The sequence below is a fragment of the Lepidochelys olivacea genome, assembly GCF_965140295.1.
Source record: "Lepidochelys olivacea isolate rLepOli2 genome assembly, chromosome: 1".
Lineage (NCBI taxonomy): Eukaryota > Metazoa > Chordata > Testudines > Cheloniidae > Lepidochelys > Lepidochelys olivacea.
In genome coordinates this window covers 112,660,055-112,683,842 of record NC_140411.1, presented here as the reverse complement: position 1 = coordinate 112,683,842, position 23,788 = coordinate 112,660,055, and the positions used below count along the sequence as shown (strand labels likewise).

The window sequence follows — 23,788 nt, the reverse complement described above, 5'->3', positions numbered from 1 at the left end:
TCCTAGGAGAGGTAGATCACTGTGGGCGGGGGGCGCTGGGGATATCTCGGCCACCCAGGGATATTAGTCCCGGGGGGGGGGGGGGGGGAGGGAGGAGGAAGATGGAGATGGAGCTGCCCCTTCCCTGCACAGAGCACCCAGGGCTGGGTCAGATCAACCCCCAGAAATTTTTGCTGACTGCAGGAAGCTCTGCACTGTGGGGGGAAGTTACGGAGCTTGGCGGACAAGGGCAGCAACTCCCCGTACAGTGACCCCTCCCTCAGCAAAAAACCATCCCTCACCAAACACCCCCCCCACATCAGGAGCTTTCTGAACCCAGAACCCCCTCACTAAGCCCCCCGAACTCCTACCCTGCCAAGCCTCACCCCCTGCATCAGGAACCCCCCACATCCAGACTTCCCCGCACCCAGAACTCCCCACTGAGCCCCCCCTGCACCCAAACCAAGCCTCACCCCCTGCATCGGGAGCTCCCCACACCCGGAACCGCCCCCCCAGTCAACCTCCACCTGCATCAGGATCCTCCTGCACCAAGAACTCCCACCCAACTGAGCCTCACCCCCTGCATCAGGAGCCCCCCACACCCAGACCACTACCACACTGAACCCCAGTCCACTGCACCCTGACCCCCTCACCCCTCCCCCACTGAGCCCTTACCACCTTCACCTGGACTCCCCTTCCCCATTCCCCTTCCACCCAGAACCCTGCATCCAGCCCCTGTGCATCCAGATTTTCCCCCCGCATCCAGACCCCCACACTGAGCTGCCTGCACTCAGATTGTACCACACAGAACCCTGGTACTCGAGGGAACTCTGCACCAAAAAAAAAAAAAAAATTAAAATTCTGCATATTTTAATTGTCAAAATAACACAATATAATCACACCACTTTCAATTATGTTTGTAATTTATTTCAAAATACTTGTCAGCAAATAATTGAAAGTGGTGTGATTATATTGTGTTATTTTGACAATTAAAATATGCAGAATTTTAAAATACTGTGCGCAGAATTTTTAATTTTTTGGAGCAGAATTCCCTCTGAAGTAACTGATTGTCCCATTGCTGCCCAGCAACTACTTTACTTCCACACAGAGTCCTCTGGAAAAAAAAAGTATATTTTATAAATTTCTAATTGGACCAACAGCACAGAGAAAGCCATTATTTTCCATTCTTTAATACTATTATAACCTCAACATACCTAGACACAAAAAGCACACTGTTATTTACTCTGTTACCAAGTGATATAACAAGCATGCAAGCATCATTAAATAAAGATCTAGTGTATCCAAACGTGTATGCCTCCTAGGTCTAGATCACTCTTGAAGTTTAAGGTTTCATCTTACAGACACTACAGACTATGTAAACCCCTTATGACAAGTACAATGAAGGAAAAATAGAATTACGCTGATACAGTAGCTATACTGGTACTATTTTAAAATTTCATATGCCTACAACCATCTAGAGAGACTTTCCTAAAGCCTTTAGAGAGAGAGTTCCTCACACAATTAAGGGTTCTCAGGGTCAGGCAAAAAAAAGTAAAGACTGGAGGGTGGTGTCTTTAAGAGGAAGAATTAGTGTTGTCGTTACTCAGACAGAAATTCTGTGTGTATGTTAATGAGTGGTATGAACCTTGCTGCAGAATTATGCACTTAACTGAACATAACCATAGTTTTTAATAATGAGGCTATAATAGTAAGTTTTGTTTGGAGTACTACTTGTCAACCTTAACCGTTTGCTATACTGTTTGGGAACTCAGCAAAACTAGCCTTAGAGTTTCACTCAAATAAACTGGTAGCCAGTGCAGTATGTGAAGCACAAGTGCATTATGCTCCCCAAATGAAGCACGCCACCTCAGCAGCCATATTCTGAACAGGCTTGTTTAGACACAAGTAGAGTTCTCTGCAATCTGGAGGTGACATTGTGGTGGATAACCAAAGGGAGCGTCATATTCAAGAATGATCACAATCTCCTTGCCAAGCATGGTTTCAAGGAAAAATATGTTGGACGACAGCTGATACGTGAACATTCAGAAGCAACCACGGGTCTGACAAGAGCACCAAGTAACAAGCATGAGTGACAAATGGCACACTAATTATTTCCATCAAGAGGAAAAAGAATTACTTTTATTTCCTCCAACAAACATGTTTTCTGCATTAGACATTCTATAGACAGAATGCTGCTTAGTTATCCTCTAGAAATGATGGAAAAGAGATATATAATTGGGTGTCAGTTGCACAATAAAGGTACTGCAATCCAAGTTGCCTCACATATATACAGCAGACCCCTGTTTATCCAGTTTAATTGAGACCGGGACCAGATCAGATAATCAAAACCCCAGATAGCTTGGAGAATGGGAAAATGCGATGCTGCAGCACCATCTAGTGGCCTCAGGAGAGATCCAGGAGAGGGCTGGACAGTACAAGACATACATTTCTGGGGGAAAGTCTAAGATTGGGGGTGTGTTGGGGTCACCATGAAATATAACCGGGGCTGGAGAGAGCCAAGTTGTGGCTGGCTGGCTGGAGGGTGGGCGGGCGACAGCACGCACGCACACACCTCTACCTGGGAGTGACTTGCATGCTGGAAGCCGTTTGTGAGAAATCTAGACTGGAGGCTACAGCAGCAAAGCAGTGTAAAGGGCACTCCAGGTTAGAGGGCAGGATGACACAACCACTCATTAGCCCAGATTGTACCCTGGGTACGTATAACAGAATGAACCCCTGTGGCCACACCCTATCACTATTGTAATAAGGTATGTCTTGTAAGGTATAATTTGAAGACTCAATTTGCTGGTCAATATTGTCCTGATAAAATGTGTGGCAATATTGTACATGAAGTTATAAGATTTCTCCATATGATGTTACTAACACATGTTCCAAACTAAGGTGGGCAAACAGGTCTATCTCAAACAAAGGAATCTGTGCTCTGCTTAATTTGCATTTAAGCAGTGAACAGAGTCATCAAGCAGGAAGGGAGACAAAGGGAGTTCAAACAGGTGTTAAAAACAGTAGGGAATATCCTTACATATAGACACTCTTTCTCCTGACTCACAGATGGAAATGTTTTCCAAGAGGGAGATTGACAATATAAAAAGAGGGAATAAACGCCCAAGGCACCCACTCCTCCCTCTTGCTCTCTCTCTGTCCATTGATGTACCGCACAAAAAAAGGACAAAGAAAGCAGCCACTAAGCAGAAAAAGGGGTCCTGGCCTAAGAAGTTTGACCAGTAAGACTATTGAAAACATGTGGGGAGAAAAACTTTGCTTTGAATTTAACAATTTGTTAAGTTAGGCATTAGTTGTGTTTTATCTTTAATTTTCTTGTAACCATTTCTGACTATTATGCCTCATTACTTGTACTCACTTAAAATCTCTCTTTGTAGTTAATAAATTTGTTTTACTGTTTTATCTAATCCAGTGTTTAAATTGCAGTGTCTGAAGAACTATTTGAAATAATAAGCTGGCCCTTTTCTATCTTAAAGAAATAATGGACTTCTACTTACTTGTATTGTCCCAGAGAGGGCTGGACAGTACAGGACATATATTTCTGAGGGAAAGTCTAAGACTGCGAGTGAGTTGAGGTCACCCTGGTGGTCAGAGCCACAGTGTGTCTGTCTAGCTACAGCTCACACACAGCTTGGAGTAACTTACATGCTGGAGGCTGTGAACAGTCCAGACTGTAGGCTACAATAGCAATGCAGTGTAAAGGGCACCCCAGGTAAGAAGACAGGAGTGACACAGCTACTCATTAGTCTAGATTGTACCCTGAGTATGTCACAAAGGGAAAAGGGAATACAATTAATCCACTGGAGCCAGAAGATAAATCATCACCAGTGGAAGCAGCAGTGCATTTCCTCTCTAGTGCACCATATATAAAAACAAACAAAGCTATGTTTTATCAAATGCTTTGTAACGCCATCACCCTAGGACTGGTGATTTTCTATTATAGAATTATAGTACTTGTCTACATTACCATGCAATTTGGACTAGGTTAATACGAACTAGGGACCTTTTAGTTTGTGCCCACGGCATCCACACGGGATTTACAGCACAGCACTTTGGTGAGCACTGCTATTCAAACCCCCATAGACCGAACTAATGATGGGTTTTTAAGAACACGTTAGAAAAACACCTGTCAGGGATGGTATAGGTATACTTGACCCTGCCTCAGCATGGGGCGGAGGTAGGGGGAAGAGAGGAGAGGAGGAAATGGACTAGATGACTCAAGTTCCCTCCAGCCCTACATATCTATGATTCTATATTAGGAAATCACCAACCCCGGAGTAAAGGGATTACAAAACATTTGAAAAGCATTGCTCTGTTTATTTTACTTTTAGCTTAGCTGAAGGCTCAGATCGGTGAAGAAGAGTGAGACTTCAGATATGGCACAACTATTATTTGTACAAAATCACTACTTTTTCCAAAAATCTCCAAGCTAAATATTTTAGCAAGCACTGTAGGCTTAGGCATCATTATTGCAAATTCTTCCCAAATTTCAAAACTCAGTGACTGATTTTAATTAGACTTTACTCACCAGTAATTATTTGCAGTAATCAACAACAACATGGGAAATGACAGATGATTATAGCTTTTGTTTATGTGGCAGACCAACCTGCTTAACACATGGGTTTCTGCAGGCATGCTGGTCTCCTTTCATAATGATGAGTAAAGACCACAAAGATCAGAGGATAAAGAGAACCTATACGCACAAATTCCTCCCTGTGCATGATTTCATATCCAACATCAGACACTTAAAATGATCTGTAATCACATTTCTAGTCAAGTCTGAATTATCTTCTCTCTCCTTCTCTAGGTGAATGAAGAAGCGTGCACAGAAACACGCAGTGGAACCTTGTTAATTAGCACTCATGACCGGAAGATCCGTTATGAATTAATGATTTGCCATTATGAATTAAGTTTTGCAAATTAGCGTGCAAACAGGTAAAACAGCAATCTCCTTGCTTTTTCTTTTATGACATATCCAAAAATCCACCCCATCCCTTCCCTTCCTTCCCACCCACCAAAATTCTTGTCCAGGCCTTGATGATTTCATGCCCATGCTACTATAATCTCCTCTCAGCTTTTGAAAGCAATTCAAACGAAATGACAAACATCTGGACTTTTTTCAAATAAGAATGCACAAAAAACAGTTACGATTTTTCAGCCTTGAGCTTAAAACCCTTAAATACGGATCAATGTTATTCAATTGAAATGTTGCTGTCTTACAATGTCCAGAATGTAAATACTACAAGTCAAGTTGTCTATTTAAAAGAACAATTTACATCCATTTATTCTAAAGGTAGTACTGAATAAAAAAAGAAAGTATTTTTAGAACTATATGTTAAATGCCCCCACAGGATCAGGGAGGAAAGGGCAATCAAGCCTTTACCAATAATTATTATTTCTAGGTCTTTAACATTCACACCCAATGCAGACTGCTAGCTCCCAGCATGCTTTCTGCTAATGACCCCAAAACCACCACAGAACTCCAATGAAACCTGTAGACCACTTCTGGTGATATACAATTTCTTAGGCCGCAATACTGCAATGAGTAGAGCCCTGCAAAAATGAGGATATCTGCTTTATATCAACACATGTGGATGCAGATATCTGCAGATCATGTTTGTAAATTGGATTTGGATACAAGTTTTGTATCCCCACAGGGCTCTAGCAATGAGTTCCATGCATGCCCATGTAGAAACTCACTCATTTCAGTTGCACAAAGAGGTGGTGCATCTTGCAGGACGAGGGCCTTGGTTCTGCAATGCCGGAGTTACTGAAATTTATAAATATTCTTATTTTATGTGCCATAAAATACACAAGCTGTAAAAAAGAATATTGAGGAAAACAACTGAAAACTGATCATATTTAAAAACAAAACAGAAAGGGAGTAAAGAAGGAAACAAGTAATGGATATGTCATTTACCCCTTCATGCAATATTGTTTCATTATTTTAAACAAGAGTTTTAATAATTTAATTGTCATGTAAATATAATAGTCAAAATGTGTTGTTGCCCAGCCAGGTCTGAACCAGGGGTGTTGACTCTGAAGCTTAATTGTGATAATGAATATTGTAACATTGTTAACTATTTCACTGCAGACCAAAGCATGCAAGGTAGAGAACCAATTATTACTATGGGTATCTACATAATCTAGTGAGAGTAACATCTCATTTCAACATCCAGAACCAGCAGAGTTTGGGAGAGTATGACCACTTATTCCCCTCTCTTTTCCCCATTCTGACCCCTGCCAAAATGTATCCTTCCACAGCCCTCAATATGACTAGCTAGTTAGATGGACCCCAGCACGGCTGATTCTCCACTCTGGCACTTTGAGCGCAGAAGGTGGGGGCCAACAAGGACTCTAAAAATTAATTCTTGCCACTCCAGGCTTATATTAAACTTCCAAGGTTACAGCTTTTCTCTGACCTTGGATGGTAGATGCTGCCACCACCCAAGTGCAAAACCCCTCTGAGAACCCAGGAATTCCTTCCTGTGGGGTATCCTCAAGCCCTTTCACACACACACACACACACACACACAAACAAAATCCGGGGAAGAGCTGAGAAAGAAAACAAAGGAAATCAGCTGTTGTCACCAACTAATTAAACAACATGTGCACAAACCTCTCAGGACAAAATCCAATCCTGTGTTTTAAAAAGATAAAATTTATTAAAAACAAAAAGAAAGAAAATACATTTGGAAACTTAGGCTATTGCTAGAGTTAAAAAAACCAAGAATTAAGCATCAAGAATAACCTTGAGGTCCAGCTTAAAGGTTACAAGCAAAACAAAAGCATTTGTGGTTAGCACAGAGGAGTTCACAAGCCATAAAGAAATAAAAAGAGATAAATCTAATCGCGTCTTCCTAAACATTTCCTGACCTACTTACGTATCTGGGGGTTTCAAGTGAGTAGTTTCTAGATATGATTCGGGTGATTTTTCATACCTGGCCCAAAGCTTCTTACAGCATAGTTGCTCTGTTCCCTCTCTCCAGAGAACAACAGCAGACAGACCAAGGGGAAGTTTTTTTCCCAATTTTAAAAAGTTCTAGTCTTTCCATTGGCTCTTTTGGTCAAGTGCCCATTCCCTTCGTTTTACCTATGTAACCCAGAGAGACTTTTTAACCCTTTACATGTAAGGCAAGTAGAGAACAGCTACTAAGAGGGATTTTATAGCTAACTGGCTGGCTGGGTGTCCATAAAACGAAGCTTCTCCCTGCCCCCTCCCCCAACTTTAATTTATCACAGGCCCCAATCCTGCTGGCTCTCCATGGACCACCAGAAAGTTCCAAGGACAACATTTGGGGAGACACTGATCTAGAAAATGGCAAACATACGTTAGGAGCAGAATATTGACTTTATCAGTAGCCTGATGATATACATTGCAAACACAAAAATCCCATTTATATTTAAATGTTTATGACAATAAAAATTCCAAAGCAATCAGTATTATGCTCTAACACTTTCCTAGTTCAAAACAAAAATAAAACCCCACAAAACCTTGACTCTTACCTGGTAGAGCTCTTCAAGGTTGTATTTAATGGAGGTGCTACTTTGTATTGCTCTCACTGCTTCATCAAGCTTCTGCCATGTGTCCTGTGTATAATTATCAGGCAATTTAGGTCTTTCTGTAAAACCAGATACAAGCAGAAACTGAACCCACAATACAAGCTTGCTTAAAGCTATATCTTTTAAAATACTTTTGGAATAATTTAATAAAGTGAAAGACGTATTGGATTTCACTTCACACTTTAAGCTTGAAATATTTTTTTAAAATAAAGGAATATTTGTAATAACATATAATACGGCAAAAGCCACTAAGTGCCATTTTTATCTCTGAATGGTGGCATACAAAGGCCCTGCTCCTGTAAGAAGCTTCACGGGGGCTGCCCCTCTTCACATGCACAGGTCCCTACTAAAATATATCTGCCCAGCTAGAGCGGCTTGCATGATTCTGGACAAAATTTGTAAAAACTCCAAGGATAGTACCTCAGAATGCACACAAGAAGTAAGTGTTGCAATTTAAGGTTTTTTATTTAATAAAGCTTAAACTTACATTCCAAACACTAGCAAACTAATGTGTTCTACTGCAACATCTTTGACACCACTCTAGTTTCAACACTATCTAAATTTATTTTCTATATATTCTTTAAAGAGTAACTGACCACCAAACCATCGATATACATAATCTCTAACTACACTGTGGGTAATAGAACTTTCTACACATAACAGCATGTTCTGTAATAAAATATATGTTAACTGAAACATCAGAAAGACTGGTTTCAGAGTAGCAGCCGTGTTAGTCTGTATCCGCAAAAAGAAAAGGAGGACTTGTGGCACCTTAGAGACTAACAAATTTATTTGAGCATAAGCATAAGCTTTCGTGAGCTACAGCTGACTTCATCAGATGCATTCAGTGGAAAAGACTGCAACTAAAACTGTTGTCTATATATAAAGCTGCATCACTTAGTTGAGATGAGGAAAGGGAATACTAAGGCAGTACAGATGCCAGACACAGGACTGGTTAGACAGGGGAAGTTGGGTTCTGCTGCCAACTACACCACTGATGTGCTGCGTGATTATGGACAAATCACTTCACTTTTTTATGCCTCATTTCCCCTCTCTGTAAAACAGTGATGGTAATATTCAGTGGTACTGGAACTTAAGGTGCTGGGGGTGCCGCTGCACCCCCTCGCTTGAAGTAATGTGTGTGTGGTTTTTGGAGGGGGGTGAGGGGGTGAGAGAACCTGGATTTGTGCAGGAAATGGCCCACCTTGATTATCATGCATATTGTGAAGAGAGTTGTCACTTTGGATGGGCTATTACCAGCAGGAGAGTGAGTTTGTGTGTGGGGGGGGGTGGAGGGTGAGAAAACCTGGATTTGTGCTGGAAATGGCCCAACTTGATGATCACTTTAGATAAGCTATTACCAGCAGGACAGTGGGGTGAGAGGAGGTATTGTTTCATGATCTCTGTGTGTATATAATGTCTGCTGCAGTTTCCACGATATGCATCCGATGAAGTGAGCTGTAGCTCATGAAAGCTCATGCTCAAATAAATTGGTTAGTCTCTAAGGTGCCACAAGTCCTCCTTTTCTTTTTGTGACTACAGACTAACACGGCTGTTACTCTGAAACCAAATACATGGTTTCCATCATCAGCACCCCCAGTAGAAAAACTGTTCCAGTACCCCAGTAATATTAACCTGTCTTTGAGACCTAAAGATGAGAGCTACACTAGGGCCCCTGTGCTCAGAATTTCATATATGTAAGTAAGCTGAATTAACTTCCTTGAGAAAAGAAAAGGAGTACTAGTGGCACCTTAGAGAGGGTGCCACTAGTACTCCTTTTCTTTTTGCGAATACAGACTAACAGGGCTCCTACTCTGAAACCTAACTTCCTTGAGGATCAGGCCCTTGTTTGCCAAAAAAGTGATTGCCTAGACACAGTGAACAGGCTGGCTGACTAAGGGCCCTTGTAGCTGTGGAGGGAGGCACCGAGCGCAAGTTAGCCAAGTTAAGACCTTTTCGCAGTCCGTTTCCAGAGCAAACCCAGCCTGGCACCTATCTGTTAGTGAGGAAGGAGCTGGAGCAGACCCCACAGCACATGACCAGAGGAGCGGCGCTGGCGGCGGCTGCTGCCCTCCATGGGGCGCAGGGTGCACCACAGGCCCCTGGAGCTCGGGCTGGAGAGCGGTCCGGAGGCTACACACACCGCCCCCCCCCCGCACCACAGGGCAGGGTCCTCAGGCGGCCGCTCTTGACCCTGCCCTGCCTGTCACTGTTCGCAGCAGCCCGCAGTCAGGGCCCCTCCCAGCCGCCTCCCTCTCTGGGGAAGGGGCGGGGGCAGCAGGGCCAGGAGTAGAGTAAACTCAGGTCAGGACAGGGCCGCGGGGTCCAGTGGCTGCGGCCGAGCCCGGCCGTGCGGGAGACACTTGGGATGCGTCGAGCCGCCGCCAGGCCCTGGGGACTCGCCCGCTCCCGACCCCCAAACCCTCGGCCCCCGGCCCACCTCTGAAGTTCTTGATCACGAGCTTCTTGGAGGCGGCGGCGGCGGCGGCGCCGCCCCCGGCCCGGGCTCCCGCGGCCGCCGCCAGCGAGGCGGGCTTGGTGAGCCCGTTGGTGTGTCCCACCAGGGCCGACAGGTGCGGCTTCTTCTGCGGCTCGCCGGCCATGGCCGCCCCCTTCGTGCCGGAGCGCGGCTCCCGCCCCCCCGGGCCCGGCCGCCGGCTGGAAGCGCCGGCTGCGGCTGCTGCTGCTCTGTCCGGCGGGCGGAGAGTCACCGCCAGCCCGGCCTCCCACCGCGTCGCCCCGGCTCCGGGGGCCCCATCAACCCCGCCCCGCGGAGAGGGGGCGGGGGGCAGGCCGGCCAAGGCTGCCGCCGGCTCCGCCGCGTAGGCAGCGCGGCCTCGCTCACAAGATGGCTCCCGAGACCAGGCCTGAGGCGGCCGCTGCTGCTGCCGCTGCCGCCCTCGCGCCGGACGCAGGGGGTTAAAGCGCCCGCGAGGCGCCCCCGGCCGGACTCGGGCCCCTCCCTGGCGTGGGGAGAGCGACGGCTCCGCTCGTCGGCCCGCGGGCGCAGCCGGCAGGAGGCGCCGCCCGGCTCCCCCAGAGGCCGCGCAAGAAAGCGAAGCGGCCTCAGCCCGGGCCAGGGTCCCGAGACGCAGCGGGTGAGGAGCAGCGGCGGATCCCCCGTGAGCGGCGCGTCTCCCTCCGGCCCTTCTCCCCGGGCCGAAGCGGGGCTGCTCTCCAGCCGCGCTAGTTCAGTCACGGTAACGTCACCTTACTGAGGAGCTCCATGGCCTTAGCCGACCACGTGTTTCAGCCGATCCAATTATTTTGCTATTCTGTTTACACTAACGCCACTGGAAATCCCAACTTTTGTCCATCAAGGCTTTGTCTTCTCGGCAAAAGTCTGTAGTTTTCACACTGAGATAGGCAGCCACCTAGGTACAAAATTCGAGTGGAGACCAAACACTAATTTTGTACCTCTCTGTAGCCGGAGATGGATTACAGTTTTCTGGAGCCCTGGGCCAGAGCAAGTGGGGGCCCCTCCGCCTGCTGTCCTCCCACTAGCCTCCCCCGCACCACCCCGGTGCTCCTGCTGGGGAGCAGGGTCAGGGCATGGGGCCAGGAGCACCGGGCAGAGCAGGGCAAGCCCCAGTATCCCAACCCTGCTCCCTGGCAGGAGCACCGGCTGGGGCCCCTGGACACAGACTCCATTGGCCCAGTGACTAAACTGCCACTGTCTGTAGCTGAGGTCAACCCCAGGGGGGATAGTGCTGCCCTTGAAGAGCTACAATCAAGGTGGAATCTACCAGTGGCTTGTTTCTACTCAGCTTTTACGTCAAGATAGATATCTCGGTAACTAGGTAACATCACACATCTTCTTAGGAAGAAAACAGGCCAAGACAGTAAAAGTTTATACCTTTCACCCTTCTAAACACAAAGCCCAACATTTTCTGGTTTTCCTAGTTTCCTCTTCCCAGCCCAAAACGCATCCTTATTTTCAGAGAGATGGACATTAAGCACTTAATTAAATGGTGCCTCTGACAAGAAGGGCTGAGGGCTTCACTAGCTGTTTTTCTTAACTTCCCACTCTTGCTATTGTTGCAGCAGCTCCAAAAATGGTAAATGTCATAGGAGCACAGGTGTAGACCAGCCCGTGTTTTAACCATCATGTCATCTAAAAATTCTACATCTACTCAGAGCAGGTCTAGACAGCACACTGTTTAAAATCAGGTTTCAGAGTAGCGGCCGTGTTAGTCTGTATCCGCAAAAAGAAAAGGAGTACCTGTGGCACCTTAGAGACTAACAAATTTATTTGAGCAGAAGTTTTCATGAGCTACAGCTCAGTAGTCCTACCATAGAAGACACTGTACAAGTAGTAACAACCCAGTAGAGAATTGGACATAAGTCTTTTTTCATGTTAATGATCACTTGTGAAATTTTTGACTCAAATGTGTCATTAAGAACTTAGAGGGAGAAAAGGTGGATGATTAGGTAATATCTCGTATTGGCCCAGCTTCTGTTTGTGAGAAATAAGTTGCCCAATAGCAACTATGTGGGTGAAACCAGACAATTGCTAAGATCTCAAATGAACTCACACAGGAAAATGATAAAAGACAGACATAAACATCACATCAGCTGTGGGTGAACTCTTTTCACAAGGCAATCACTCTATGTCTGACCTATCAGTCCTCACCCTCAAAGGAAACCTGTACAACACTTTCAAAAAACGAGCCCAGGAGCTTAAATTCATAATTATGCTAGAGACTAAAAATCTTGGACTGAATGGTGACCAGGGTGGATAAAAATCAATGGTTTTTTAAAAAAAAAATTAATCAGATTTTTTTATTTAAATCAGATTTTTTTTTATAAAATGCTTTTTGAGGGAAAAAACTAACAATAGTTTTAATTAAGATATAATGTATCTCAAAGATATCATGGAATAGGGATTATAAATTCTAATTCTATAGTATGAGACAGTATATTCCTGTAATGTTTAAGAAAAGTTTTGTAAATGAGTTCCTATAGTTCATGGATTAGGGACCAATTTTACAGGGCTACGGGGCTTCTGTATAGATTATTTAGGTTAATCTTTCTATCTATCCAATGGGACTCAGTGCTAAGTCTAGAAGACACCAGCAGAGATCCTTAGTTTTGCAGTTCTCAGATTGTGGATTTGTGTCTCCAGAGATAACATGCTTGTTAACAGCAAAAATGTTGTTAAATAAATAATATATAGAGGTGAGAAATAACAGAACTCAACCCTATTGTCCCTCTGCAAATTTGTGTACACAAAGTCAATCCCTTACCTCTCTCTAAAAGTGCAAAGTTTCAAAAAGTTCAGTGAATAGAAGAAGATTGTTGGGGGCAGAATAGATCTGGACAAGGAGAAGAAGTCTGGAGATAAATGTGAGAAGGGAGGTACAGGCAGTCAAAACGTAAGTGAAACTATTTGAGCAGCATATTCCAGAAGGCTTGAGGTCTTTCTGAGTGTATCCTTCATTGCTTTGAGATCTACTATACCATTCGCTCACTAGAAAGGAAAACCTATAATGGCCCGTTTGGGGAAAAAGAACCATTCAAGAAATACATGTTTGCTGATGATGTTTTAAAGAAAGTCACAATAGTGAACTGGTGGAAGTCACTTAAGCACTTGGATTCAGAGACTGTTGAAGTGATAATCTCACTTTTAACAGCACTAGCTTCTTCTGCCCATATAGAAGGAATATTTTCTTCCTTTGGACTCATTCATTCCAAATTGATAAATCATTTAGGACCTGAAAAAGCAGGAAAGCTTGTTTTTCTTTTCCAGATTATGAACAAACAGGAAAATGAAGGTGAAGACGACTGAGTTAGCTGCAGAAGCCAATATTTTAAATTTCTCATGTTGACCTGGCTGATGTAGTAGATTTAATTTTTGGTTTTTTTTTAATATTTCATTTAACTATTTTAGTTAAAAACAATTTTAACAAAAACAAACCTGATTTTAAAAAAATTGGATGTTTAACTAAATTCAAAAATTCATGTGCTTGCATTGTTAAAATATTATATGTTTGCTGTTGAAGAAAAAATACAGAATACATAACTTTGTTGTTTTGCTTCAATAAAACAATTTAAATGTCTGTCTGGGGATGTTCTCCTCCAGAAACAGCATGGCAAGAAAATCCTCCAAATATTAATGATTAACCTGTTGAACTGGAGATAGTTTACCTCCCAATGACTTCATAAATATCTGCTTCAATTACCTTTGGTAAATGAAATAACCAAACAATCATTCATTTTCTCATTTAGCTGTAAAACTAATCTGAAAAGTTTTCAAAATAAATCACTTTAAAAATGTATAATGTGTATCTTCTAAAAATGAAACCTACATCTATCTCTGAGTTGTGAAGAATATGTATTAAGATTATTACAACCAACAAGAATACACTTTTATGTAGAAATCCATGATTAAATTGAGTCTTTCTGACTAGTGATTTAAATCAAATCCATCCTCATGGAGACACTACATTTATGGCTTATTACTAGGGCTGTCAAGTGATTAAAAAAAGAATCGTGATTAATTGTGTGATTAAAAAGAAATCAATCACGATTAATCACACTGTTAAACAATAACAGAATACCATTTATTTAAATATTTTTGGGTGTTTTCTACATTTTCAAATATATTGATTTCAGTTACAACACTGAATACAAAGTGTACAGTGCTCACTTTTTATTTTTCATTACAAGTATTTGCACTGTAAAAAACAAAAGAAATAGTATTTTTCAATTCACCTAATACAAGTACTGTAATGCAATCACTTTATCATGGAAGTTGAATGTACAAATGTAGAATTATGTACAAAAAATTGCAGTCAAAAATAAAATGTAAAATTTTAGAGCCTGCAAGTCCACTCAGTCCTACTTCTTGTTCAGCCAATCGCTCAGACAAACAAGTTTGTTTACATTTGCAGGAGATAATGCTGCCCACTTCTTGTTTCAATGTTACCTGAAAGTGAGAACAGGCGTTCTCATGGCACTGTTGTGGCCAGCATCGCAAGATATTTATGTGCCAGCTGCTCTAAAGATTCATATGTCCCATCATGCTGCAAACACCATTCCAGAGGACATGCTTCCATACTGATGATTGATTCTACTCAATAAAAATTCACAGTAGTGTGGACTGACGTATGTTCATTTTCATTATCTGAGTCAGATACCACCAGCAGAAGGTTGATTTTTCTTTTTTGGTGGTTTGGATTCTGTAGTTTCTGCATTGAAGTGTTGCTCTTTTAAGACTTCTGAAATCATGCGCCACACTCATCCCTCTCAGATTTTGGAAGGCACTTCAGATTCTTAAATCTTGGGACGAGTGCTGTAGCTATCTTTAGAAATCTCACATTGGTACCTTCTTTGCATTTTGTCAGATCTGCAGTGAATGTGTTCTTAAAACAAACATGTGCTGGGTCATCGTCCGAGACTCTTCTAACATGAAATATGTGGCAGAATGTGGGTAAAACAGAGCAGGGGACATACAAGTCTCCCCCAAGGAGTTCAGTCACAAATTTAATTAATGCATTTTTTTAACGAGCATCATCAGGAGGGAAGCACGTCCTCTGGAATGGTGGCCGAAGCATGAAGGGACATACAAATGTTTAGCATATCTGGCATGTAAATACCTTGCAATGCCAGCTACAAAAGTGCCATGCAAATGCCTGTTCTCACTTTCTGGTGACATTGTAAATATGAAGAGGGCAGCATTATCTCCTGTAAATGTAAACAAACTTGTTTGTCTTAGCTATTGGCTAAACAAGAAGTAAGACTGAGTGGACTTGTAGGCTCTGAAGTTTTACATTGTTTTGTTTTTGAGTGCAGTTATGTAACAAAAAATCTACATTTGTAAGTTGCACTTTCATGACAAAGAGATTGCACTACAGTATTTGTATGAGGTGAATTGAAAAATACTATATCATTTTTACAGTGCAAATATTTGTAAATGTAAAAAACATGCAGAATATTTAATAAACTTCAATTGGTATTCTATTGTTTAACAGTACGATTAAAACTGTGATTAATCGTGATTAATTTTTTTGAGTTGTGTGCGTTAACTGCAATTAATCAACAACCCTACTTATTACAACAATCTGTAACCCACTAATGCACCCCAGCTGCCACTCCCTTCCCCCAACTTTCCTCCCTAGTACTGGAAGGGTGTTAATAGGCCATTTCACCTTGCATGGTCCCTTGAAATATGTACTAACAATTTATGCTATATAATCTGTTCCACCTTGTATATAGCTGGGACAGAGTACATTTCCCAGACCCGAAGAAGTGCTCTGTGCAGCTGAAAAGCTTGTCTCTCTCACCAAAAAGAGCTATTACTTAACCCAGTGGTTCTCAACCAGGGGTAAATGTACCCCTGTGGGGTACACAGTGGTCTTCCAGAGGGTACATCAACTCATCTAGCTATTTACTTAGTTTTACAACAGGCTATATAAAAAGTACAAGTGACATCAGTACAAACTAAATTTCATACGATTATTTGTTTATACTACACTATAGATTATACACTAAGTACAATATTTATATTCCAATTGATTTATTTTGTAATTATATGGTAAAAATGAGACAGTAAGCCATTTTTCAGTAATAGTGCATCATGAAACTTTTGTATTTCTATGTCTGATTTTGTAAGCAAGTAGTTTTTAAGCACGGTGAAACTTGGGAGTACGTAAGACAAATCAGACTCCTGAAAGGGGTACAATAGTTGGAAAGGTTGATAGCCACTGTCTTAACTCACCTTCTCTTGTTAATGCCCTGGGACCAATATGGCTACAACCCTGCCTGCAGGGATGTTAGAACAGCTATTATAGCATGGGTGCTGCAAGCCATTGTACAAAACTGTGAACCCTAGGATGGAAACCAGGTATTTGGTTATTACTACTTCAAGACAGGGTACTCCTATACCCCCAGTTCCAGCCCCCCGACTGCATACAACCATTAAGAGCGTGTCACAGCGGATTAAAATGTATTACAATGCTTTTTTCTTTTTGCCACGCATGCACAGTGAGATGGTCTACAAAACAACACTATGCATTTTGTGTTTAAAACAGAAGTGTCACTAGCTCACGACAAGGCAAGGCTTTGGGCCCACGCTCCCAAACTCCATATAACAGAGGGAGAGGACAGCCAGCACCCGGAGCCAGCTGCCCTCCCAGCTCGCCGCAGCCAGAGGCACCCCAGGGACGGACGCGTGCGGGAGCAGCGCCCGGGCAGAAGCACCAGCACGCACAGCAGTCACTAGGCTCCCAAGGGGGCTCTCAGCCCGGCCACCCCGCAGCAGGCGGAACGCTGCGCTCAGCTGCAGCGCGCGACGCTCGTCTCCCAGTCCCGCCGGCTGCGCGCGAGAAGAATCAAGCCCCGCCCCCACTCTACAGGACGAAGAGTGACAACAACTCCGCTTTAACCCAAGCCGGGCGCGCGGGGCGGGGCGCCAGGACGGGTCATCACGTGAGCGGCTTGCCCGGCCCGCGTCACGTGACTCGCGCCGGGCTGGCGCGCCGGGCGGGAGACGGAAGCGCCGGGCGGTTGCCCCACCCACGTGGTGTGATGGAGTGAGGCGGGCGCGGCGCTGCGAGCCTGGTCAGTGGGTGCGGGGGAGCCCCGGGGGAGGGGAGTGACGCGCGCCCTGGGAACCCCCCCCCGCCCCGTTGCTGTGCCCTGTGCCTGGCTCCGCTCCTGGGGGGTGGGGCTGCGGGGGCTGCTCCGGGCTGAGTGAGTTGGTGGAAACCCCACGCTGGCCCCGCGGGGAGGTGGGGGACAGTCGTGCTAACTCCGTTTCGCGGTGACACTTCTGTTTCCTTGGCCGCACAGGACACGCCCCGCGCTTGATCTCCAGCACTTGCCTGGCCCGCTGGTCCGTCCATGGCGCACATCACCATCAACCAGTATTTGCAGCAGGTAAGTGGGTTTTATTTGCCGGCACCATTCCCTGTTTTTCTCCACGCTCCAGATAAGTTACCCTGTTCAAGAAAAGGCAACCGAGAGTATGGGAAGTGATAATTAGGGAAGCGTCTCCTAAGGCTGTTATGAAAACAAAGTAACATTCGTATGGCGCTTAAAAAATGCGGGGCCTATATAAATATGTAGCCCCCAATCGTGTGATAGGATCTGTTAGTGTGGGCTCTGGCATCTTTAGGAAGTGGGCATGTCTGTACTGCAGCTGAGAGCAAGCCTCCCAGCCCCAGTAGACAGACACACTAGCTCAGCTCAAGCTAGCACGTTAAAAACACCAGCGTGGATGGTCCAGCACAGAGGGTAGCTCAGGCTCTCAAGCCCACCCGCCTCCCTGCTTCTGAGACTGGGGGCTAGCCCAAGTTTCCGCTGGACCCACAACTTTCATACTGCTCTTTTTAGTATGTTACCTCAAGCTCTGCTAGCATGAGTCTGTCTACTCCAGCTGGGAGGTTTGCGCCCAGCTGCAGTGTAAACATACCCAGTGAGGCTTTGCACAGATACTGGGGTCTACATTAATAGACGCAACTGTAGGATCAAGGCCCAAATATACTTGCTATAAAGGTTCCTTCTTTGTCAAATGTAATACACACTCTTATTTAAGCACCTTAATGAGACATGTCAAACTTGGTCAGTTCCGCAAAAGGAGCCAAAAGTTAAATATTAGCTGCCTAAGCCCCTTTCCCAATTTCTGTGGTTTATCAGTCATGTTTTTATATCTTTAGAAAAGGTTTTTCCCCGATCTGTTGCTAAGTGACAGACCCACAAAACCATAGGAAATTTAATATAATAAATGAATCTGTGAAATGACAGTTTACAACATGTTGTCAAATGTAAGAAGTAAAACTGTAAATACTTCCTTTTTTTAATCTGTTGTTGTTTAAAATGTCATTCATGGAAATATGAGGCAAAACATTGTGATTTTTGAATTGATCATGTCCCTTTAAATAATCCTTGCATTGCAGTATATTTGATCATGATAGGACATTATTGAAACTTAAATTTCTAGGTCTGTCATCAGGCTTTTTAACTGAAATAACAAAGATAAGCTATTTTATTGTCCAAATTTTTTCAGATTATTGACCACATGTTCATATTTTTAGATTTTTCTAATTCTTGAGAATTTTGCATCAAACGTGGGTTTTTTGTTGGTTTTTTTACAAAGTAAACTCTGAAGATAAAGTCAACATGGAACTAAACTAATTGATTGTATATGGACTATACTGAACTGTTTAATAATGCTTTATTTCTTCACTGAAATTCTTAGCTGACCTTAGTACTAATTTGGTTTCTGCTGCTGATTTAGAAGTGGGAATACCTTTTCCTGAATAGTGTAGACAAGAATAATGCCATGTGCCCAATCCTGTATCCCATCCATACCCAAAACTCCAATTTAAGGGAGTTCGCAAAGATGCTCTGGGTCCAGTCCTGTAATTCCTACTTAAGACAATCTTCCCCTTTAATTAAAGGGGAAGTTTTTCTTAGTAGGGAAGGCAGGATTAATCTTTTTATGATTAGGTTGTGTTATTAAATACTAATATGTATGTGAAATACATTTAAGGGTCCTTATTAATGAAATCCAAACTATCCTTCCTTTCAGCAATTCCAGTGTAAAATATTTAAAACTTGATTTATGGCTGCAAGTATACTTTTTATTCATTAAAGTCTGTCTATAGTTGTTAAACAAAGTTTCTAATTCTGTCTAACTACTGCCAGTGAAAGACAGTAGACCCATATAATTGCCTTGTTCATAGAGTTCATAGAATATCAGGGTTGGAAGGGACCTCAGGAGGTCATCTAGTCCAACCCCCTGCTCAAAGCAGGACCAATCCCCAATTTTTGGCCCAGATCCCTAAATGGCCCCCTCAAGGATTGAACTCACAACCCTGGGTTTAGCAGGCTAGTGCTCAAACCACTGAGCTATCCCTCCCCCCAATGACCCTGTGAGGTCACTGATCTGAGCCACTTTGTACAACTAAGGAAAAATAAATGTGTATGGCTTTTTCCTGTTCAAGAATTTTAATGTATCTTCCAAACTAAAACGTCTTGGGAATAACATATGAGAAATTAATATTCACAGAAAGAAAAGGAGAACTTGTGGCACCTTAGAGACTAACCAATTTATTTGAGTATAAGCTTTCGTGAGCTACAGGTCACTTCATCGGATGCATACTGTGGAAAGTGTAGAAGATCTTGCTTTGTGTGTATATAAAAAGATCTTCTACACTTTCCACAGTATGCATCCGATGAAGTGAGCTGTAGCTCACAAAAGCTTATGCTCAAATAAATTGGTTAGTCTCTAAGGTGCCACAAGTACTCCTTTTCTTTTTGCGAATACAGACTAACACGGCTGTTACTCTGAAAAATATTCACAGAGTCATTGACAAGAATGCAAATGTCATCACAAGAGGATGATTTTTAATAGTTATGTGGCAATGTGTGTTACATAGCTAAGGCTAGATCTTGTTCCTTAAGGTGTGTAATTTTTTCTTCAATAGGTTCTAGAAGCCATTGATTCCAGAGATGGATTGTTTTGTGCAGAATTGGTGTCATTTAAGCATCCTCATGTTGCAAATCCCAGGCTTCAGGTACAAGAATCAGTTACACTAACAAACCAAGGCCCCAATCCTGCAAGGCATAGGCGCCAACTCTGTGGGTGCTCCTTGGCTGGAGCACCCATTAAAAAAAAATAGGGCGTGCTCACCACCCACCAGGATGACCAGTTGTAGGCAGCCAGGTAGCAGCTGTTGAGCGGGTGCCTCTGCAGATGTGCTGTTTGGTATGGGTTGCCTGGGCACAGCTGCAGTCAGCTGTTTGGCAGGCAGGCTCAGATCAGCTGTTTCGCACCTCCCTGCTCCAGCAGGGGCTGAGTGAGCCTCAACCCCCCCCAAAAAAAAAGAAAAAAAAAAAAAAAGCCTTAGGGTTAGGGGTGGGTGGGAGTGCCGGGCTATCAGCAGCGGTGCAGCCAGCCCCTGCTCACCTGGGGCCACGCCGCACACACCTCTTGGGCTGGTGGCCATGGTGTCCACCAGTATGGTTTCTCCCTCCCTGCCAGGCTCAACTCTGGCCACAGCAGGCATTAGGTGACCCAAGGGAGCCCAGCTAGGTTAGGGCTGATGGGTGCAGCGGCGGATTAAGGGGAGGAAAAGCCCTGGACCCCAGCAGGAGCTGCACTGAGGGGGACAGGGGAGGAAAAGCTCAGACCCCGTCAGGAGCTGCTCTGGGTGGGGGGGAGTAGAAGCGCCCCCCTGACCCCAGCAGGAGCTGCATTGGGTGGAGCTGGGAGAAGCCCCAGATCCTAGCAGAAGATGTGGTGCTGAAGACCCCAGCTTGGGAGCCCCAGCTACCTTAGTGAGAGAAGCTTCAGGGCTAAAGCCCCGACCCGCCTCTGTGCAGAGGTGGCCTGAGCCCCTCTTTCTCCCATCCGCCCTGCGAGGAGCTGGCTCTCACTCTGAGGTTGTGGAGAAATTCAGCCCAGATCTACCCACCTTGGTATCTCCATTTCCCCCGTCATCACAGAGCCATGAATGGATTTACCCTAGGAGGCAGGGTCAGTATTAACCCCATTTGGCAGGTGGGATTAGGGCACAAAGAGGTGAAGTGGCTTTCCCAAGGCTAAGCAAGGAGTCTGTGGCAGAGCAGAGAACCAAACCCAGAACACCTGAGCCCCAGACGTGTGCTTTAACCACAAGGCAACCCTTCCTACCCCAAGGAGGGGGAGCCGCCTCTGCTGCTTTCAGTGTGTGGGTGGGGCAGGCACTAGACAGAGCCACCAGGAGGTGGGGAACAGAGAGAGAGAGATGGGAAAAGGGACACGGGGTGGGAAGCAAGAAGGGGGAACATCAGGAAGGGGACAAGGACTTAGAGAAGAAAGGAGAGGGAGAGAGATTGACAGGAAGGAAGAGGGGAGAGACTCCCTACTGCTTGTCCCTCCCATCTGCCTCCTTCCCACAGCCATCAGTGGCCCTCAGATCCCAAATTGGCCCTAAGTAGGTGTGAAGCACAGAGCCAATGTAATGTCTTTACACTGGGATGTTAGTGAAGACCGCTTGTAGCTGAGTGTAATGATTTTAATTATACTGTAATTTATGATGATGTAATTATGTAGTTCATTACTATTTTAATAATGATTACATAGAGATACCAACGATAGACACACATTCAATGACTAGAATATGGAAGAAGTGTATAAATATGCTGAAAATTGCCAGTTTTGGGGTGGGGGGGGAGGCTGGGCACCCCCCAAACATGCATACCTCGCCCTTACGGCAGGAGGGGGCAGAAAAGAGTGAGTGGGAGGCGCTCAGGGGAGGGGATCTAAGGGGCGTGGGCGTGGGGAAGGGGGAGGGGCCAGGATGGGGTATCCACCAGCAAAACCAAAAGTCAGCATCTATGCTGCAAGGTGAGGTGCACAGGCAGACCTCTATTAACTTCAAAGAGTCTCTGAAAGGTCCAGGAATTTGCTCATTTGCATGAAATTTCTGGGAGCTTAGATGGAAATATTCAGGTAGTTCTGAAGAAATTAACACAGAAAGGAATAGTGTGCATAACAACCATGTAAGCAAAAAATCCCCCACAAAACAAACCCAAACTCTCTTGCTGCAGAAAGGGGAGCCTAGTTAGGGAAAAACAATTTTCTGCCACTGCTCTTACAGAGAAAAACAAAATCTTACAAAATATAAAAGTGAGCAGCAGTTCTGTAGAAAATAACTCTTCAAAATATTAGAGTTTAATCAAGTTATATTTTATCTATAGAGTGTTTATACTAGCTATAGACCTCAACAGAGAATGACATCCTTATTATAAAATTCCTTTGGTTGGTTTAAAATGTCTTTTAAAATTCTATAAGACTTAATGGTGTTGTATGCAGTTTTAAAAAACTGCACTTAACCCAGGGTCAACTGAAGCAGCAATATAATGTTATTCCATTAGTGACTATTGCTATTAGCATCCATCTCTCCTCTTTCCCTCCACAATACAACTTAACACAATTGTAGGATGCTGTCCAGAGAAATACAATGAAACATGGAAATTCTATTCTGTTCAGGTTTTTATACTTCACTGTAGTATTTGAGAAGTAAACTCTGTCATTGTCACTAATCTGTCACTTGTTCTTTCCCCTTCCCTTTTTGTGTGTACTGTTTCTTTTTGCTCTGTCATATGGCTCTTTTATTGAAAAAATTGTTTAATAAGCCAGAGCAGCACACCTTTCTGGTTTGGTTTCTCTCTCTTTCCCTTGTTTATCTCTTGATCTCGCTCCACGGTATGCTCTTTCCCTCCCCTCCCCCATCCTTAACATTGATTCTCCTTAATTTTCCATTTTTCCTCTACAATGAGTGACTGTTAATGTTCTAATATATAGCGAAGGCGTGTATGTATAAAAATACTAGCTTGATTAAAAAACGCATATGTTTTTTGTGCAATTTTATACATTTATGTTCCATTGATTTGTTCTATGATTAGCTTCCATCTCCAGAAGACAAATGTCAACAAGTTCTGGAGCCACCATATGATGAAATGTTTGCTGCTCACTTAAGGTAAAGATGGATTAAGAATGAGAGTTTGAATTTTGATGTATCCAGGTAGAAAGAGGAAGGGACTCCATGAATTGATCTGATTTATTTGAAAGGTCACTGTCAAATTGGGGGGGGAGGGGGAATCACACCTTGATCTGAAAATTGTGTACCTGCTACTGTTATAAATAATCCCTAAAATTGCTATAAATAAATGATACAGAAAACATTTACTGATTGCTTTTTTTTTTTTTTTTTTTGAGTTTACTATGTGGATTTTGATAGCACTTTATGTATAGTCCATGTCACCACCTTGTTGATGATGAATGCCCTTTTCCAGGCGTTGCAAAAGTGCTATTGCTTTTAATAGCAATAACAGACACAAAAGTGAACAAACAACAACAGGGGAAAGAGACATTTCTTAAATAGGAAAAAGTGATTCTAGACCTATGAAAACTGGCAGAGCTCTCTCATGCATCTTTAGTATGCAAAATATTTCTTTACTTATTATTTTAATTAATATTCTTTAATATTATTAAATATTATTTAATATTTTTTACAGTTAAATAGAGGTCAAGTTGACGTCTTTTTTTAATTTTCTCTCATTTCAAGAATCTTGAAAATTTATCTATCTAGGTTATGTTGAATGACAATTGTAGAGAGGTCATTTAAAACTGATGCGTTCAGATCTTTTGCTGCATAATGTATTGTGTGAAATTGCCAGTTTATTTACATTGTCACTCAGTATTCAATTCCCATATTTATTGCTGTTTAAGAAT

The 23,788-nt window shown here is 43.5% G+C and overlaps 2 protein-coding genes across 3 annotated transcripts in view; one reads left to right on the top strand and one right to left on the bottom strand.

Annotated features, from left to right (window-relative positions):
* The window catches only part of CUL4A (cullin 4A), an 82,868-nt gene extending 72,526 nt beyond the window's left edge, over nucleotides 1–10,342 (bottom strand). The window contains exons 1-2 of the mRNA XM_084617504.1: nucleotides 10,004–10,342; nucleotides 7,507–7,622 (exon numbers count right to left, since the gene is read on the bottom strand). Coding sequence (XP_084473630.1) covers nucleotides 7,507–7,622; nucleotides 10,004–10,166 — 279 coding nt within the window. The 5' untranslated portion in view covers nucleotides 10,167–10,342. The remainder of the gene's footprint in view (nucleotides 1–7,506; nucleotides 7,623–10,003) is intronic.
* A 240-nt stretch (nucleotides 10,343–10,582) lies between these two features.
* PCID2 (PCI domain containing 2) overlaps nucleotides 10,583–23,788 on the top strand; it is a 31,825-nt gene continuing 18,619 nt past the window's right edge. Inside the window, exons 1-5 of one of the 2 annotated variants that reach the window (XM_084617511.1) lie at nucleotides 10,583–10,661; nucleotides 16,596–17,124; nucleotides 17,356–17,442; nucleotides 19,995–20,084; nucleotides 22,960–23,033. In XM_084617511.1, coding sequence (XP_084473637.1) covers nucleotides 17,407–17,442; nucleotides 19,995–20,084; nucleotides 22,960–23,033 — 200 coding nt within the window. In that variant the 5' untranslated portion in view covers nucleotides 10,583–10,661; nucleotides 16,596–17,124; nucleotides 17,356–17,406. The other variant, XM_084617510.1, reaches the window with a different exon arrangement.